Below are 18,879 nucleotides of genomic sequence, written 5' to 3'. Positions count from 1 at the left end.
TTTATTCCAAACGTTTAAACTAAACGAGTTTGTATTGGCCGAATCTTGGTAGGTCCCTCCCCGTTTTCTTTCTGTTTGTTTCCTTGAGTAAACGCTTCAACAGTTTGTTTGAAAACGTTTTGCAACGGAATGTGACAAACGAATACACCCATTGTAAAAGTCTGTCCTTAAACTGTTACAAGTAGCTAGCAAACTGTTAAGTAACTTAGCTAGCTAGCCTAGTTTGTCGGCATTCGACAGCAAATTCGTAGTCCCAACAATCGACCAAATGTGCACTCACTGTCTTGGTTTAGTTCACACGTTGAAGCCTACTCTTCTGCAAAATACTTTCCTCATTCTGCTGGACCAACTTTGGATGCATAACAGCAGCAGAGCACTCATTGAGGAGTCTGCCCATCTCCGCAACTGCCGCTGCAACTAATACCTCGACAATGGTAGATAATTGTCTCTGAAAAGCCTCGTTAATCAACATTGCTGCAAGCTAACAGTTATATAAAAGTTTCATGAATCTCAAAAAAATATGTAAGGTTCTTATTCTACATCAGTGATATCGACAGCTAATACCAGCAATGTTTCTCTAATGATTGCCTCGCCTGGTTCACCAACTACTTCTCTGATCGAGTTCAGTGTGTCAAATCGGAGGGTCTGTTGTCCGGGCCTCTGGCAGTCTCTATGGGGGTGCCACAGGGTTCAATTCTTGGACCGACTCTCTTCTCTGTTTACATCAATGATGTCGCTCTTGCTGCTGGTGATTCTCTGATCCACCTCTACGCAGACGACACTATTCTGTATACTTCTGGCCCTTCTTTTGACACTGTGTTAACAACCCTCCAGGCGAGCTTCAATGCCATACAACTCTCCTTCCGTGGCCTCCAACTGCTCTTAAATTACAAGTAAAACCAAATGCATGCTCTTCAACCGATCGCTGCCTGCTCCTGCCCGCCTGTCCAACATCACTACTTTGGACGGCTCTGACTTAGAATATGTGGACAACTACAAAAACCTAGGTGTCTGGTTAGACTGTAAACTCTCTTCCAGACTCACATCAAACATCTCCAATCCAAAGTCAAATCTAGAATTGGCTTCCTATTCCGCAACAAAGCATCCTTTACTCATGCTGCCAAACATACCCTTGTAAAACTACCATCCTACCAATCCTCGACTTCGGTGATGTCATTTACAAAATAGCCTCCAAAACCCTACTCAATAAATTGGATGCAGTCTATCACAGTGCCATCCGTTTTGTCACCAAAGCCCCATATACTACCCACCACTGCGACCTGTACACTCTCGTTGGCTGGCCCTCGCTTCATACTCGTCGCCAAACCCACTGGTTCCAGTCTCACAAGACCCTGCTAGGTAAAGTCCCCCCTTATCTCAGCTCGCTGGTCACCATAGCAGCACCTACCTGTAGCACGCGCTCCAGCAGGTATATCTCTCTAGTCACCCCCAAAACCAATTCTTCCTTTGGACGCCTCTCCTTCCAGTTCTCTGCTGCCAATGACTGGAACGAACTACAAAAATCTCTGAAACTGGAAACACCTATCTCCCTCACTAGCTTTAAGCACCAGCTGTCAGAGCAGCTCATAGATTACTGCACATGTACATAACCCATCTACAATTTAGCCCAAACAACTACCTCTTTACCTACTGTATTTATTTATTAATTTATTTTGCTCCTTTGCACCCCATTATTTCTGTCTCTACTTTGCACTTTCTTCCACTGCAAACCAACCATTCCAGTGTTTTTTTTTGTTTTTATTTTACTTGCTGTGTTGTACTCACTTCGCCTCCATGGCCTTTTATATTTTTATTTATTTATACATATATTTGTTTGCCTTCACCTCCCTTATCTCACCTCACTTGCTCACATTGTATATAGACTTATTTTCTTTTCACTGTATTATTGACTATATGTTTGTTTTACTCCATGTGTAACTATGTGTTGTTGTATGTGTCGAACTGCTTTGCTTTATCTTGGCCAGGTCGCAATTGTAAATGAGAACGTGTTCTCAATTTGCCTACCTGGTTAAATAAAGGTTAAATAAATAAAAAAATTAAAAAAAATGTAAGGACATTTAAATGTTTGCGGAAATGATGTCACTCTGCTTCTTCTTCGTTTAGATTTTATGGCGTTCCACAATTTGCATTGTATTGCCGCAACCAACTGTGTGGCCCTGGAAAGAAACATTTAAAAAGTAAATACCATTACGGGGCGTTACACTTCAAACATTCCGCTCTTGTTTTGGTCTGATAGCCTTAGTCAATTGTTCCATTGCTATTTTTCTGACTTCAGCCACAGCATAGATTGGATAGAAACGGTGTAAATAGGAGTATTTTGCTGCATTCATAACCAAGTGGGAAGGTAATATTTACCACATACTACTTTGAAATCTAATTGAACGTCCCTCCAACTCGCAATAGCAGGCGAGCATAAAGATGCACTTAGTTTGCCAAGTTAGCCATATTACAGACGCTACGTTATGTTTTTGTGTCAGCATTAACACGGTGTCCATGATCCAATTCTAGCTCCCAAAACGCCAGCAATTTTAAAAAACGAGATAGTAGATTGTGCTGATTTATTGGTACGTTTGAATTATGTTGCGCCCCATAGTTTAAAAACTCTGGATACTGCAAAAGAAATGCCACATCTGTACTCTGCCATCTTTATACACGTTTGCCATTACTAGTGGGAAACTTGTAAGACTCAGACTTCTCACGTCACTTACTAAGGAAATGACCTTCGATAACAGCATTTATACAAAAATGTGTCAAAAGCAATCTATTAATATGGTTTTTGAACACTATAATTTGTTTACAAGCATGGTTGTCATAGCTTGTTGGCCATTAGTCAATCAGCATTTTCTCAATTAGTTCTAAGCCCCTGTATGCACCGACTTGCTACTTACGACTTCACATTTTACTGCATTGTTAGGAACATAAGCATTTCGCTGCACCCTCTATAACATCTGCTAAACGGTGTACATGATCAATAACCTTCCTTTGGATTTGGTCATCAGGGCCGGCGCCAGAACGAATCAGTTGGACAGGCATTTGTTTTCCTGTCCCGAGTAGCACAAAGGTCTAAGGCACTGCATCTCAGTGCAAGAGACATCACTACAGTCCCTGGTTCGAATCCGGATGTGATTGGGAGTACTATAGGGCGGTGCACAATTGGCCCAGCGTCATCCAGGTTTGGCTATCATTGTAAAGAAGAATTTGTTCTTAACTGACTTGCCTGGTTAAATAAAATAAAAGCTATAGGGGGCATGTTTTTTCTTAATGGGTTTTAGAGTTAAGACATTTAATTAAACTGTTAAAATTGTATCTTTTAATGTGGCATGAACACAACCAAATGTTTTCATCTGATTGTCCCAAAAAATTACTTCAAATAGTAACCTTTGTACTTTCTTCCAAAACAATTCCAGTATGAGAAATAGGGGTGTGCCGACCTGACCATACTCCTATCAGTAATTAACAGTTGATAGTAGGATGATACTTGTGATTGTAAAAACACAGATGTGTTTTAATACTTCTAAATAGATGTTGGCAAAATACCAATCTCCTTGCAAAAATAAACTGCAGATTAGGAGCAGTGCACAGAGGTCTGTGTCCTTGATTTGCAGTGGGCGGTTTGCTGTCACTCAGAATGCACATAAATGTTTCATATTTTCTCCCTACCCTCGCCCCACTTGTTAGATACTATGCACATTGATAGCTTGAGCAAATATCCTACCCCTTTGATGCATCATAGTAGCAGGCTAACAGAAGGCAACATCAAATAAATTATCACACTGGAACATGCAAGGAGAAGTGGTCCGGTGAAATTATGAACTGAGTAGACATAGAAATATAGCGTCGCTCTATCTAATCAGAGCAGCAGGATAAACGTAGAGCCCGCCCTTCTATTTACAGACAAGCAAACTAACCAGATGAGTTATATAGACCATGTAGCACCTTGCATTTCATTGAAAGATGTGCGCCGGGACCGACATCCTAAAATTAAATGTTTAGATCACAGTAGCAAAAAAACGGTAGCAAAAAAAAATACTTGGATCATAACGGTATCAGGACAACTGCCCATATCCTTTACAATACTCGTTTTGTCCGATTACTAGGCACACCCCTAATCTGAACAGCGCACTATTTCACAGGAGAAAGCATCCGAGAGCGCAAAACAGCACCACTGTCGTACTATATGTAGCCTATATACCTGATGCTGTCTGGCCAAAAAGAGTATGACATGCCATACTATTTTTGTTCAGACAGCATCAGATACACTGGCAACACGTACCGAGACAGAGGGGAGCTGTTTCGCTAGCTCAAATACTTTATCTGAGATTGATGTCTTTGTCAGTGAGCATCTCGGTCAAATTAATGATCAATATTTAAATATTTTATTTGGACAGAAAGGTGGTACAGTAGGGCGAGCCAGGCCCCATAAGGCCTGCCCATAATGCCAGCCCTGCTGGTAACTACCACCTCCCCACTTGATTATGAAAGCAGCATTTTCTTCAGCATGCCTTGCTGTGACTGTAGGCCTATGGGGGCGTTCACATGTTATCTGAAGTTCATAGTTCAGACTGGGGAGTTTCATTTGAAAGACCCTCCAACTCGTAATTTTGACAACATTTAGTTACCCGAGGTGCCGAGTTGTGGTGTTTCAGCACTAAACTTTCACTTTTTCAACCAAAAGATGAGAAATCCATTTTTTTTACAATTACAAACTTATGGATAAGGTTTGACCATATTGTCAATGTTAAACAATCTAGCTAGCTTATTAAGTTAGCTAAAATCTTATTGGTTGAATAATTGGTCCGACTTCAAAAGCACATGATCACAATCATGTCAGACCTATGACTTACCATTTTGCGGTTTCCCACTTCCCGCGTGCACGTGAAGACCCCACTAGATACCTACAATTTAACTTATGGAACACTACACAAATACTGTATGTGAAATATATCCACTGTAGACAGAACTGTAAAATTACTTTTACATTCACCATAAGAGTGAATTCATAGGGCATAGTCTTTTACAGTACGACAGAAAAGCACACAGAAGATCACTCTCCCTCAATAAGATTAACTCAAATTAATTGTACAATATTATTCAAGTCATTTGTCCACTTTTTAAAATCATATTCAGTATCTCCAGCACCATACCTACGGTGCATATGTAACAGTTTAACTTTATGGCGCCCCCTCGCCCCGACCTGGGCGCGAACCAGGGACCCTCTGCACACATCAACAACAGTCACCCACGAAGCATCGTTACCCATCGCTCCACAAAGGCCGTGGCTCTTGCAGAGCAAGGGGAACCACTACTTCAAGGTCTCAAAGCGAGTGACGTCACCATTTGAAAGGCTATTAGCGCGCACCACCGCTAACTAGCTAGCCATTTCACATCGGTTACACATAGTTTGCGTTAAAAAAAATTGGGTCGACTATCAATTTCTCTAAAACATTTATTTGGTCATTTCAAAAAGAAATTAAAATAATGAAATACAGTGCCTTCAGAAAGTAGTCTCAACCCTTGACTTTTTCCACATTTTGTTGTGTTACAGCCTGAATGTAAAATCAATTTATTTATAAATTAATTAAAAATGAAAAGCTGAAATATTTTCAGTCAGAGTATTCAACCGTTTGGTTATGGCAAGCCTAAATAAGTTCAGGAGTAAAATGTACTTATGTCACAATAAGTTGCATGGACTCACTGTGTGCAATAATAGTGTACCCCATACATACAGATAATTGTAAGGTCCCTCAGGTATGCAGTGAATTTCAAACACAGATTCAACCACAAAGACCAGGGAGGTTTTCCAATGCCTCGCAAAGAAGGGCACCTATTGGTAGATGGCGAAAAAAATAAACAAATAAAAAGTAGACACTGAATATCCCTTTGAGCATGGTGAAGTTAATAATTACACTTTGGATGGTGTATAAATACACCCTGTCACTACAAAGATAGAGGCGTCCTTCTTAACTCAGTTGCCGGAGACGAAGGAAACTGCTCAGGCATTTCACCATGAAGCCAATGGTGACTAAAATAGCAGAAGGCTACAGTTTAATGGATGTGATAGGAGAAAACTGAGGATGGATGAACAACATAGTTCCACCACAATACTAACATAAATGACAGAGTGAAAAGGAAGCCTGTACAGAATAAGCAATTTTCCAAAACATGCATCCTGTTTGCAATAAGGCACTGAAGTAAAACTGCAAAAAATGAGGCAAAGAAATGAACTTTATGACCTGAATACAAAGCCTTATGTTTGGGGCAAATCCAGTACAACATTACTGAGTGCCACTTCATATTTCCAAGCATGCTAGTGGCTGCATCATGTTATGGGTATGCTTGTCATCAGCAAGGACTAGGGAGTTTAGGATAAAAATAAGCACAGGCAAAATACTAGAGGAAAACCTGGTTCAGTCTGCTTTCCAACAGACAGAGACAAATTCACCTTTCACCAGAACAATAACCTAAAACACAAGGCCACATATACACTGGAGTTGCTTACCAATTACATTGAATGTTCCTGAGTGGCCTACTTACTGTTTTGACTTAAATCGACTTGAAAATGGATGCCCAGCAATGAACAACCAACTTGACTGGGCTTGAATAAAAAAAATAAAAAAAATGTTAATATTGTACAATCCAGGTGTGGAAAGGTCTTAGAGACGTACCCATGAAGACTCACAACTGCCAAAGGTGAACATGTATTGACTAATTTCTATTGGGAACAAAATAATCTGAAACAAACAAAAACAGCAAATGCATCCAACTTTGTAGTCACAAACGTTATGTAATCATTGCATGCTTGGAATATGGGACCAAATACTAAACCTTTGACAACTTTAATGCACAAGTGAATTTGTCCCAATACTTTTGGTCCCCTAAAATAGGGGGGACTATGTACAAAAGGTGCTGTAATTTCTAAACAGTTCAAGCGATATGGATGAAAATACCCTCAAATTAAAGCTGACAATCTGCACTTTAACCTCAGTCATTGTATCATTTCAAATCCAAAGTGCTGGAGTACAGACCCAAAACAACAAAAAAGTTTCACTGTCCCAATACTAGTGGAGTACACTGTAGTTCTGTATTTCATTTTCAATAAATTAGCAAAAATGTCTCATTATGGAATATTGTGTGTAGATGGGTGACAAAAATAAATGTAATCAATTTTCCAAATTCAGGCCAACACAGTGTGGAATAAGTCAAGGGGTATTAATACTTGCTGAAGGCCAGGTGTTGAGAGATCTTATGTTTTACAAACTGCATCTGAAATTTAAAATAAATAAATAAATAAGATACCATCACGCCACCAAAGAATCAGAAAATAACATACTATTAGTACTCAGAGAAACTTCTGGAAAAGCCTTGAAGTATATGTAATTTTTTTTTAAACAAGTCCCCTTTCCTTAAAAATGACCACCATAACTAAGGTGGTTGGTTTATTTACAGATAAAGCCTGAACACCAAATACTTTCAAAATGTATTTCCATTAAAAAAAAAACGATACAAGTGAATTATCTGGGCGAAACACTTGCCACTATTCATTTAGAATTCAAATTATAGTCTATCATATGAAACTGGGAACATCTATGAAGTAAGCCCATCCTATTATCCAGGGCCAGTTTCACAACAGCGATGGAATTTAGGCATACAAGTGTTTTAACGATGCCTATAAACTGCGATGTAACATGCGTTTCCCAAAACACCACAGAGAATGTTCGCCAAGTGCGTCGTTGAAATGTGTCGCTACTGATATCATCGTAAGAAAAGCAGCGCTGCTCTTGGATCAGCTTTCACCATTCAAATCTTACCTTAACATTAGAATTATAACAATATACACAACAGATCAGTTTCTGGAGATATCACCGATAACTGAAAATATTGAGGCGGCTTATTCTAATGCTTATAAGCATTACTCTATAAAATGCACTTTGGCACATCATTGAGCACGTTGTTACACATAATAAATATATTGAGGCAAAAAATACATACAGTGGGGAGAACAAGTATTTGATACACTGCCGATTTTGCAGGTTTTCCTACTTACAAAGCATGTAGAGGTCTGTAATTTTTATCATAGGTACACTTCAATTGTGAGAGACGGAATCTAAAGAAGAAAAAAAAATCCAGAAAATCACATTGTATGATTTTTAAGTAATTAATTTGCATTTTATTGCATGACATAAGTATTTGATCACTACGCAACAGTAAGATTCCGGCTTCACAGACTGTTAGTTTTTCTTTAAGAAGCCCTCCTGTTCTCCACTCATTACTTGTTTTAACTGCACCTGTTTGAACTCGTTACCTGTATAAAAGACACCTGTCCACACACTCAATCAAACAGACTCCAACCTCTCCACAATGGCCAAGACCAGAGAGCTGTGTAGGACATCAGGGATAAATTGTAGACCTGTACAAGGCTGGGATGGGCTACAGGACAATAGCCAAGCAGCTTGGTGAGAAGGCAACAACTGTTGGCACAATTATTTAGAAAATGGAAGAAGTTCAAGATGACGGTCAATCACCCTCGGTCTGGGGCTCCATGCAAGATCTCCTCGTGGGGCATCAATGATCATGAGGAATGTGAGGGATCTGCCCGAACACAGGCAGGACCTGGTCAATGACCTGAAGAGAGCTGGGACCACAGTCTCAAGAAAACCATTAGTAACACACTACGCGTCATGGATTAAAATCCTGCAGCGCAACGCAAGGACCCCCTGCTCAAGCCCGCATGTCCAGGCCGTCTGAAGTTTGCCAATGACCATCTGGATGATCCAGAGGAGGAATGGGAGAAGGTCATGTGGTTGATGAGACAAAAATAGAGCTTTTGTCTTAAACTCCACTCGCCGTGTTTGGAGGAATAGAAGGTGAGTACAACCCCAAGAACACCATCAAACCGTGAAGCATGGAGGTGGAAACATATTCTTTGGGGATGCTTTTCTGCAAAGGGGACAGGAACGACTGCACCGTATTGAGGGGAGGATGGACGGGGCTGATCGCGAGATCTTGACCAACAACATCCTTCCTCAGTAAGAGCATTGAAGATGGGTCGTGGCTGGGTCTTCCGCATGACAACGACCCGAAACACACAGCCAGGGCAACTAAGGGTGGCTCCGTAAGAAGCATCTCAAGGTCCTGGAGTGGCCTAGCCAGTCTCCAGACCTGAACCCAATAGAAAATTTTGGGGGGAGCCGAAAGTCGTATTGCCCAGCGACAGCCCGGAAACCTGAAGGAACTGGAGAAGGTCTGTATGGAGGAGTGGGCCAAAATCCCTGCTGCAGTGTGTGAAACCTGGTCAGAAATACAGGAAACGTATGATCTCTGTAATTGCAAACTAAGGTTTCTGTACAATATTCAGTTCTGCTTTTCTGATGTATCAAATATTTATGTCATGCAATAAAATGCAAATTAATTACTTAAAAATCATACAATGTGATTTTCTGGATTTTTGTTTTAGATTCCTTCTCTCACAGTTGAAGTGTACTATGATAAAATTACAGACCTCTACATGCTTTGTAAGTAGGAAAACCTGCAAAATTGTCAGTGTATCAAATACTTGTTTCTCCCCACTGTAGTTTGCCTACAATTAGCTAAATAATAATTAGCTACACCATAGGCCTATTTATATTTATGCAGTCATCTCGGTTTCAGTTGAAGCATCTTTTTATCCTTGGTTTGTAACAACTGCAAAGACAGTGGCAACTATGGGGGGGGCATCTAAAGACTCAACTTAGCTGTTTTACGAGGTCTGAGGCAGTTGGTATAATGAGTTTATCGTGCAATGAGTTTTTTGGGAAACAGCTTGGAGATTTAACGATACTTCTACAAAGATTCTAAACGATGAACTTAGCCTTATGATTATTTTGGGAAACTGGGTCCAGAGTGATCATGTGAGGCGGTTTTCTTCAGTGATCCTGTACTTTTCTGTCCATGGACTGTTTTTCTGGTTGAACTTGCACTTATGAACTTTCAGATTTCGGCTACGGGCATTACCATTTGTTGCACACAATGCTTTGACACAGTGTGCACAGGCTGGTGAGATACTAAATAACTACTCTGGGAGAAACTCTTGCCACATTCATTATAAGCATATGGTCTCTCCCCTGTGTGAGTAAGGCATGTGTATTACAAGAGTTATTCTTACACATGAACCCTTTCTCACAATTGCGACAGTTGAATGGCCTCTTCCCTGTGTGACTGGCGATGTGTATTTAAAGAGTAGCCTTAAACATGCAACATTTTCCACAATTGCGACAGTTGAATGTTTTTTTCTGTGTGAGTGCATGTGCTGGATCCAACAGATCTGTACAGAAGCCTTTACCACAGTAGCTGCAGGCATGCGACTTTGGCCCAGTGTTCTGCGGTCTTGAACGACGTTGAGATGGCAGGTGATTCATCTTGTGTTTCTTGACGTAGGCATGCGAGGTGAAGCCTTGCCACAAATATCACACAAGTAAGGCTTTTCACAGTGTGACTGCGTTGATTTTTAAGGGTTGTTTGAACGGGTGAAACTTTACCACAAGTATTAAACATCAATGTCTGCCTGTGTGATACAGCTTGTGTCTTTTGAGATTGCTTGGGTGATTTGAACTTTTTCCAATAGATCAAGGCAAAAAGGTTGTTCACCAGTATGGTACGAAACTATGGCATTTGAGCCTGAATAAATCAGGAAGATGTTTGCCCACATACGTACAGACATAACAGTAGTTTTTCTTCTGGTATGGGCGATGGCCATAGGTTTCTCTCCAGTTGGGCAAGCGCATGTGCGTTTTGAGCTTGCTTGCACCGAAGTAACTCTTGCCGCATAAACACAGACAAAAGGTTTCTCTCCAGTATGTAGTCATATGACCTTTGAGACTGGTTTGAAAGACGAAAACGTTTGTGACATATGCTACAACCAAAACGTTTTACTCCGGTATGATGATGGTCAGATGATTCAGAGTGCGTGCACATGAGAAACATTTCTCACATACACTACAGGCAAAAGCTTTTTCTAGACTAACATGGCCTTTTCTAATGTGGGAGTCATATGTTTTTGGAAATTGGTTACATCTGAACATTTAGTAATACATACACAGCTATAGCTTTTGCTGCTATTAGTTGTTCTCTGATGATGGTAAAGTGAAGATGAACGAAAAGCTTGCCACAGGTTTCACAGCAATACTTCTCCCCCTTTCTCCTGAGTGGTCTGCCTTATGACATCTAGGAGTTGTTCTCTGATGACAAGATAGGATGAAGTGAACAGAAAATTTGCCACAGGTTCACAGCCAATACTTTCTTCTCCGAGTGCTCTGCTTATGACGTTTCCATATTGGCCATGACGAAAGGTTTTTGGACACAAAGAGCAGATGTATGCCTTTTTCCGGGTGATCACTGAAGTTGTGCGTTTTAGCGATGTTCACAAGAATGATTTTTCACATGTTGTGCAGGTGTGGCAGAGTTGGGTTGAAATCCCTGTGTTTGGCAAAACTATTTCTCATTGCAAACACCTTCCCACAATCTGTGCATTTGAAGGGCTTGTCTTTAGAATGTACTGCCAAGAGGTGATTATTACACAGTCTTCGTACCAAACCTTTCCCACTGTGGGCAGCTAAAGGGTTTGGTGTGATGATTACGGTGGGATTTAAGCGTGCATTTCCAATTGAATACTTTCCACAAGAGTCACAAATGAATGGCCTCTTAACTGCTCTGGCATCACCTGCATCTGACTTTTGGTCTGTATTTGAAGAATCACCATTCTGGACATCTTCTCCAATCCTGCCTGGTTTTTGGCTCCATTGTTGTGAGGGCTGGCTGTCTTGTTTTCTTGGGTCTGATGAAGGTGAGAGCTGGGATTAAGGTGAACTTCCTCTTGATGATCAAATTCAGAGAGCAATACCACATCTGCAACAGAGGGTCATTGTCGTTGTTGAGGCGTAAATGTAACACAAACTACTGCATTACATGTATGAATAAGATGGTGGATATTAACTAACAATTCTCATAAATAATTTAAACAGCTAACAAAGAGTATTCTAAAGAAACAGCTAACAAAGAGTATTCTAAAGAAACAGCTAACAAAGAGTATTCTAAAGAAACAGCTAACAAAGAGTAACAGCTAAAGTATTCCTCAACAGTCTAAAGCCCTATTCAACGGTACTATAGAACATTGGTTATGTAGTTATTACGCCAGCATGTTTTTCCAGAGCATGATTCGAATTGGCTTTCATTTCAAAGAAATTAAATAATATGTATGCATACATTTAATTAACTGACATATTTGCCAATTTATCAATTAATTGGCACAATATAAATCAGATTAATCTTTTAAAAGAGAAATTAGCACTGGGAAAGGTGACAGGCTATATGACAAAACAGATCATTCATCTCATCTGTTGGCTACGTGCATAGCACTTTGTTTAAAGCATCAATTTGTTCCCCTGATCTTACCCAAACTGCAGGTAGCACATGGTAAACGCTGTAATACCCCTCACAGCACAGGGATGTCGAGTCACACGGGATATAGTATTACCAGAAGAACTTGGAGTTCATCAAAAAGTTTTAGTTTATTCAGCCTGGAAATTTTACTCTCCAGACATGTGAAAATGACTGATGTGGTAGATTCACACAGGACTAAAATTACGCCAGCGGTATTTTGTAAAGGTTACATCACCAACCTCGCCCAGTAAAACGAACCCCGTCCGAATAGGGCTTAATTGGTGGCATTTTACCCAATAAATGCATAGGAACACTCATTTTAAATGGGGGTGTAACTGATTGTCCTGAGTATCCTTAAATCATAAACACTGACTCAGAAAAGTTGGCTTAATGCTAGTTGTGCCACAATGTCATTAGCTGACTGATTCAAGTACTACGTTTCATAAAATTACAGCACACATTATGGCTAATTGACTTCACTATATCCAGTGTCATCCTGCCCATACCTCCAGTAGGTTCCCCTCCACACTGGGCATCTTCTCCATTCCTGCCTAAGTTTGGCTCCGTGTTTCTCTGGTTGTCTTGTGTCTCTGAGGCAGGTGAGGTCTGGGGGTTAAAGTCATCCTCCTCTTGATGAGCACTCTCAGAGACAGGGTCAGTGCAGTCATTGTGGAAATGAAGACTGTCTCCTAAAAAAAACAGTATGTGTATAAAAAATATTTTAAAAAGATATGCATCAAAAACACCACATCAAAATAGTCCATATTCGAAGTTAACTAGCTAAGAATTTAACTCCAGTGTTTGAAACAATGAACTCCCATCGCAAAACATATTCCTTTAGTCATAAATATGGCTAAAAATCAGCCTAGTATTTACATCATACAAATACACGTGCACTGTTTGTTGTTACCATTATCTGGTGAGGTAGCTAGCTAAGTGGGTCAATTAGGAGTACAAATTGCACTAGACTAGAACACTTGCTGAATTTGGATACATTTCACACAATTAGCATACTTCAGCACACACACACCTTTGAATGACCAATGATTAAATGATCAAATTAAAGTGGAAATCTTTATTCTGATATAGCCAGAAATAGGGCTGGGCGATATGGCCTAAAAAAATCTCCTTGAGTTTTTCCCCAATTTACGGGCGATACACAATATTTTTCTAGATGTTTTAATGTTCTCTAAATAAGCTTTGTTCTACAAGTAAAGGTCAAATACACTTCATTTCAAACAATCTGCAATAATCTAATGAATTCGGGGCTTGTGAAATTATACCTTGGCTAAATATAAGCCTTCCAACACCACCACTAATAATGTAATTGTGCTATCAAATAATTTAACTGATCTGCTTATCAAGTCTATGAAAATGCCTTTTTTGTTACAACTTTAACCAGAACCATGCATAATGCACGTTCACTAATAATGACTAACTTCTTGTAGCAGGCGTTATAGAAAATGAACACAGGCCTCGAACAATCTCTCAAGCACAAGCCCACATGCTAGCTTGTGAGTAGCCAGACAATCTTTAAAGGAATCTTTATATTTCAAGTTAAGCCAACTTGGATCTATTTGCTAGCCTACAAGGCAGAACAGATTAATTGTTATGAACACACCCTTCTGTCCGTCTCCAACTGTTTGACCAGAATGCTAGCCTGTCCACTTTGTTAAGATGTTAAAAAGAAGTGGCCTACCTTATTTCTCAGAATGAGAACGACTTGCCAATTTAATAAATTGTGTTTTATGCTTATTGTACACACAGATAGATAGATTTCTTTTAAATGTAAAAAAAAAAAGTTGAGACAGCTAGTATAACAGTCTTTGGCTAGAGTGCAGCTAGCGCTACTTCAATGCCGTGTGACAAACTGTGCATTCATTTTCCACAATCAACATTCATTGATACTACTGTTTCAGGAGTGTCTACTCTGCATGTAATTTTCGCAGTTGAAACATAAAAAGGGTATGGTTAGAAAGGTAACTTCTCTATTACAGTAAAAGAATGTCTCAATGTGTTTCGGTGTCCATGTGACCCATTCTGTTGGACCAAACTTCAAATGCAAATAGCGAGTTGAAACCGCTTGTCAGAGGTGAAGAAGTGATATCTCATCTTTGTTGTGTGAGTGGCAGGAGCTTGGTGTGTGTAAACAGAAGACTTAGGCTATGTGGTTAGCACTTTGTTTTAAGCATCAATTTGTTCCCATGATCTTACCCAAAATGCAGGCAGCACATGTTAACACTAATACCCCTCAAAGCACAGGGATGTTGATTCACACAGGATATAGTATTATCAGAGGACCTTGGAGTTTGACCAAAAAAAAGGTTGTTATTCAGGCTGGAATTATCACTCTCCTGCCATAGGAAAATTACTGCCATGGCAGATCACACGGGACAAAAATTGCAGCTGTGGTGTTTTGTGCTCATGGACATTATTAAATTACCCGACCTCCCCCAGTAAAACTAAATATGTCTGATTATGGCTTAATTGTAGCCATTTTCTAAATAAATGCAAAGGAACATTAAATGGGGTTTTGACTGATTATGATTAAGTATACTCAGGACAAACACTGACTCAAAAGTTGGCTTAATGGTAGTTGTGCCACAAAGTCATTAGCTTATTGATTCGAGTACTACGTTTCATAAAATTACAGCACACATTATGGCTAATTGACTTTACCATATCCACTTGTATTCAGTGTCATCCTGCCCATACCTCCAGTAGGTTCCCCTCCACACTGGGCATCTTCTCCATTCCTGCCTAAGTTTGGCTCCGTGTTTCTCTGGTTGTCTTGTGTCTCTGAGGCAGGTGAGGTCTGGGGGTTAAAGTCATCCTCCTCTTGATGAGCACTCTCAGAGACGGGGTCAGTGCAGTAGTTGTGGAAATGAAGACTGTCTCCTAAAAAAACAGTATGAGTACTTTATAATTTTTTACTTTTTTAAACATGCAACAAAAACAAAATCTAAATATTCCACATTTGAAATCAGATAGCTAAGAATTTAACTCCAGTGTTTGATACAATGAACTCCCATTGCAAAACATATTCCTTTTTAGTCATAAATATGGCTAGAAATCAGCCTAGTATTTCATCATACAAATATGCGTGCACTGTTTGTTGTTACCATTATCCGGTGAGGTAGCTAGCTAAGTGGGTCAGTTAGGAGTACAAATTGCACTAGGCTAGAACAGTGGTTCCCAAACTGTGGGGCGAGATGTCGGCAGGGGGGTGTCGGTAATTTTGGACTTACGCTTGTCGCCCATCTTCCCGCCTTTAGGAATAACAACTCCCATAGTTAGGGCAGAGACATGGGCATTTCGTCATTATATACAGATCTCTGGTGTAATTGGGAAGGTGCTAACAGCACAGAAGGAGCGACGGAGACAAGACCAAAAAGACAACATGAGAACAAGCGGACAGAAACGCTCATAAAAAAAATTGGGAAGAATTGCGATACAGACATTTGGAATATCACAGAAAAACATACATTGCCCAGCCATAGCCAGAAACACTTTGCTAATTTATCAAGTATTTCTGATATGATTTAATCAAATTTGGAATAAGGCTGTAATGTAACAAAATGTGGAAAAAGTCAAGGGGGGGGGGGGGGGTCTGAATAGTTTACAAATGCACTGTACATACTCCTCGCAACCGCTCTCCTCGTCTCCTTATGAAAACCCATTGGATGAGAAGCCAGAGGTCCTGGGCCTAAAACTAACCTTTTGGTCTAACAGCCACTGTGGGAGTTAGATTTTTCTTAAACTACCAACCAGTCAAAATATATATTTTACACCACCCCCCCAAAAAAATGTCACAGATGAGCATGCTTGGTCATGTTTCTAAAACAAATGTATTACTAGTTAGAAGTGTTGTGGTATATTGCTCAATGTTATTTCATTTAAAAAAAATCACAAGACAAAATATTCTGCTACCCCTTTAAGGGCGGGAGCTTGTGAACCAAACAATGTAAATAGCCAATAAGGACAAAGTTTAGTCAATTTCCACACAATTGGGTGTAATATTATTATGGGATTCATAGTTTGTGTGATTATCTACCAGCTATGAAACAAAACTTTGAAAACACCTACTGCAGCATTTACTTTGCTATTAATGTGCTCATACTTTACTTTGAACGTTTTTGTATTTGCAAATTCAAGTTAAATGCTTGCACTGTGGAGCCTTGACCACCCACCAGCGTTGCTGATGAAATAGACATCTTACCCGCCAATGCCAAAATCGACCCGCATTTGGCGGGTGTTAATTTTAGGCCCTGCAGAGGTCCCTCCCCTCTGACCTTTTGAGAAGGAGACAAGAAAATCTTCCCTATGGGTGTGTACCTCTTGGTGCTCCTTCCTCTGTCCCCTTTGCCCGACTGACACACCTCTGGGCGCTCATGCCTGTGGCAGTCTTCTCCTTTTCGACCATGATCACATTCATTAACATTGCCATTTTTTCCAACAATGTTTTACCCAACATCTCCATGAATGATGAAAATTGTCTCTGAAAGATTAAAATATGAAGTTAATGACCTAGCAGGTTATCTAGGTGGGCTAACGACAGTTCAATCACAGATGAAAGGGGAAGTATCTTTGGTTCAGTAAGTAAGTAGCTAGCACTTGACAATGACTCAGTTCCATTACACATAAGTCATTGGACGTAGTTTTGTTAAGATGCCAGACGCTCAGTCTGCATCGCTTGCGGTACGGTTTTGTTAGCATAAGGACCTTATCTTTCATATCACCAAGAAATCATTTTCAAAAAACAAAAGGTTAAATTGATACACACCTTGATAGGGTTAGAGTTCCCACACGGCCATATCTATCAGAGCTTGTTACAGAGCTTGTTTACAGAAAAGAGACCTGTTCTATTTAGCTATCTAGCATGCTCCAACCACCTGTGTGTAAGCGTACCTGGGGAAGTGTAGTCTAAATCCAATTTTATTGGTCATATACATGTGTTTAGCAGATGTTATTGCGGGTGTAGCAAACTGTGTTTCTAGCTCCAACAGTGCAGTAATATCTAATTCACAACAATACACACAAATCTAAGTAAAGGAATGGAATTAAAAAGATATAAATATTTGGACGAGCAATGCCAGAGCAGCATAGACTAAGATACATTAGAATATAATCCATATATACGTATGAGATGAGTAATGCAAAATATGTAAACATTATTAATGTGGCCAGTGATTTCAAGTCTGTGTATATTGTGGAAGTGTAGTTTCGTCGGATTGAGGACCACATAGCTGTATGGATCTGTGAAAAACTGAAGGATTCTTTCTACCTGATTAAATTTATGGCCAATATGTTTCGAAAACCGTATCGCAAGCTATGACTATTTACGTTTCTAAACACACAGCGTCGGGATTGTAGTTCAGATGAGGCAGTCGTGGGCGAAGCTTGGCTGAAAACTGTAGGGAGAAGGCCGCATAGTTTGAGACTAGTAGGTAACTAACGTTAGATGGGGTATATTCATTACGTATTGTAACGGAAACCGTTTAGGAAACAAATAGAACCAAGCAGCGAGGAACCTACTGGAATTTTTCAAATATAAACTCAGATCCATACAGCTATGCTTGCCTCAATCCGACGAAACCACACTTCCACAATATACACAAACTTGAAATCACTGGCCACATTAATAATGTTTACATATTTTTGCATTAACGTTTCTCATCTCATATGTATATATGGATTCTATTCTATAAACTCAAGTTTATATTTGCGTTTGAAGTACACGGTTTTAAAAAATTGCAGGATTCTGGTAAAAGTTTTTAAATAACAATTTGATAGCTAGCCAAGTTTGTCGTCAGTCGCCTGCAAACTCGTTTTTCCAACGGTAGACGACCAAATGTGTACTCACTGTATTGATTTTGTTAGCACGTTGAAGCCTACTCTTCAGCAAAATACTTTCCTCATTCTGCTGGACCAACTTTAGAGGCATAACAGTAGCAGAGCACTCATCGAGGAGTCTGCCCATCTCCGCGACTGACGCTGCAACTAATACCTCGACAATGGTAGATAATTGTCTCTGAAAAGCCTCGTTACTCAACATTCCTGCAAACTAGCAATTATTAATTTAAGATTAATAATTTATCAAAAAGTATTGAATAGAATTATAACTTAACTGCTGGCAAGTAGCTACCAATGTGAGGAAATTTCCCGGAAATGTGTGTTATTCTTCTTCTGTGGGTTTCAAGGCTGACCACAAACCAAAAAGGTGTATTGCCGCCACCAACTGGACGGCTTGAAACCAAAACATGACCATTTAAAAAACTAACTTAATCCACCCAAATCAAAATAGTACATTGACAAAACAAAACTCCCACTTCTCCTTCTTTCATATCTCTATATCTCCCTTATCAGGTTCTAGGACCCGAGAGGGTGGTATGGCTCCATGTAACTCCTTCGCAGAGAAATCTTTCAGCCCCAGGAACCGTTCCG

General features: G+C 39.9%; 1 protein-coding gene across 1 annotated transcript in view; it reads right to left on the bottom strand.

Moving 5' to 3' along the window:
* LOC111961650 (zinc finger protein 320) overlaps positions 1 to 18,599 on the bottom strand; it is a 28,627-nt gene extending 10,028 nt beyond the window's left edge. Inside the window, 4 exon segments of the mRNA XM_023984079.2 lie at positions 12,942 to 13,124; positions 15,151 to 15,333; positions 16,771 to 16,933; positions 18,299 to 18,599. Of these exon segments, the coding sequence (XP_023839847.2) occupies positions 12,942 to 13,124; positions 15,151 to 15,333; positions 16,771 to 16,933; positions 18,299 to 18,490 (721 nt within the window). The 5' untranslated portion in view covers positions 18,491 to 18,599.
* Positions 18,600 to 18,879: the final 280 nt, after the last annotated feature.

The sequence above is a fragment of the Salvelinus sp. IW2-2015 genome, linkage group LG4q.1:29 (genome assembly GCF_002910315.2).
Source record: "Salvelinus sp. IW2-2015 linkage group LG4q.1:29, ASM291031v2, whole genome shotgun sequence".
Lineage (NCBI taxonomy): Eukaryota > Metazoa > Chordata > Actinopteri > Salmoniformes > Salmonidae > Salvelinus > Salvelinus sp. IW2-2015.
Note: the sequence above shows the minus strand (reverse complement) of the source record. Positions and strands in the feature narration are given on the sequence as shown.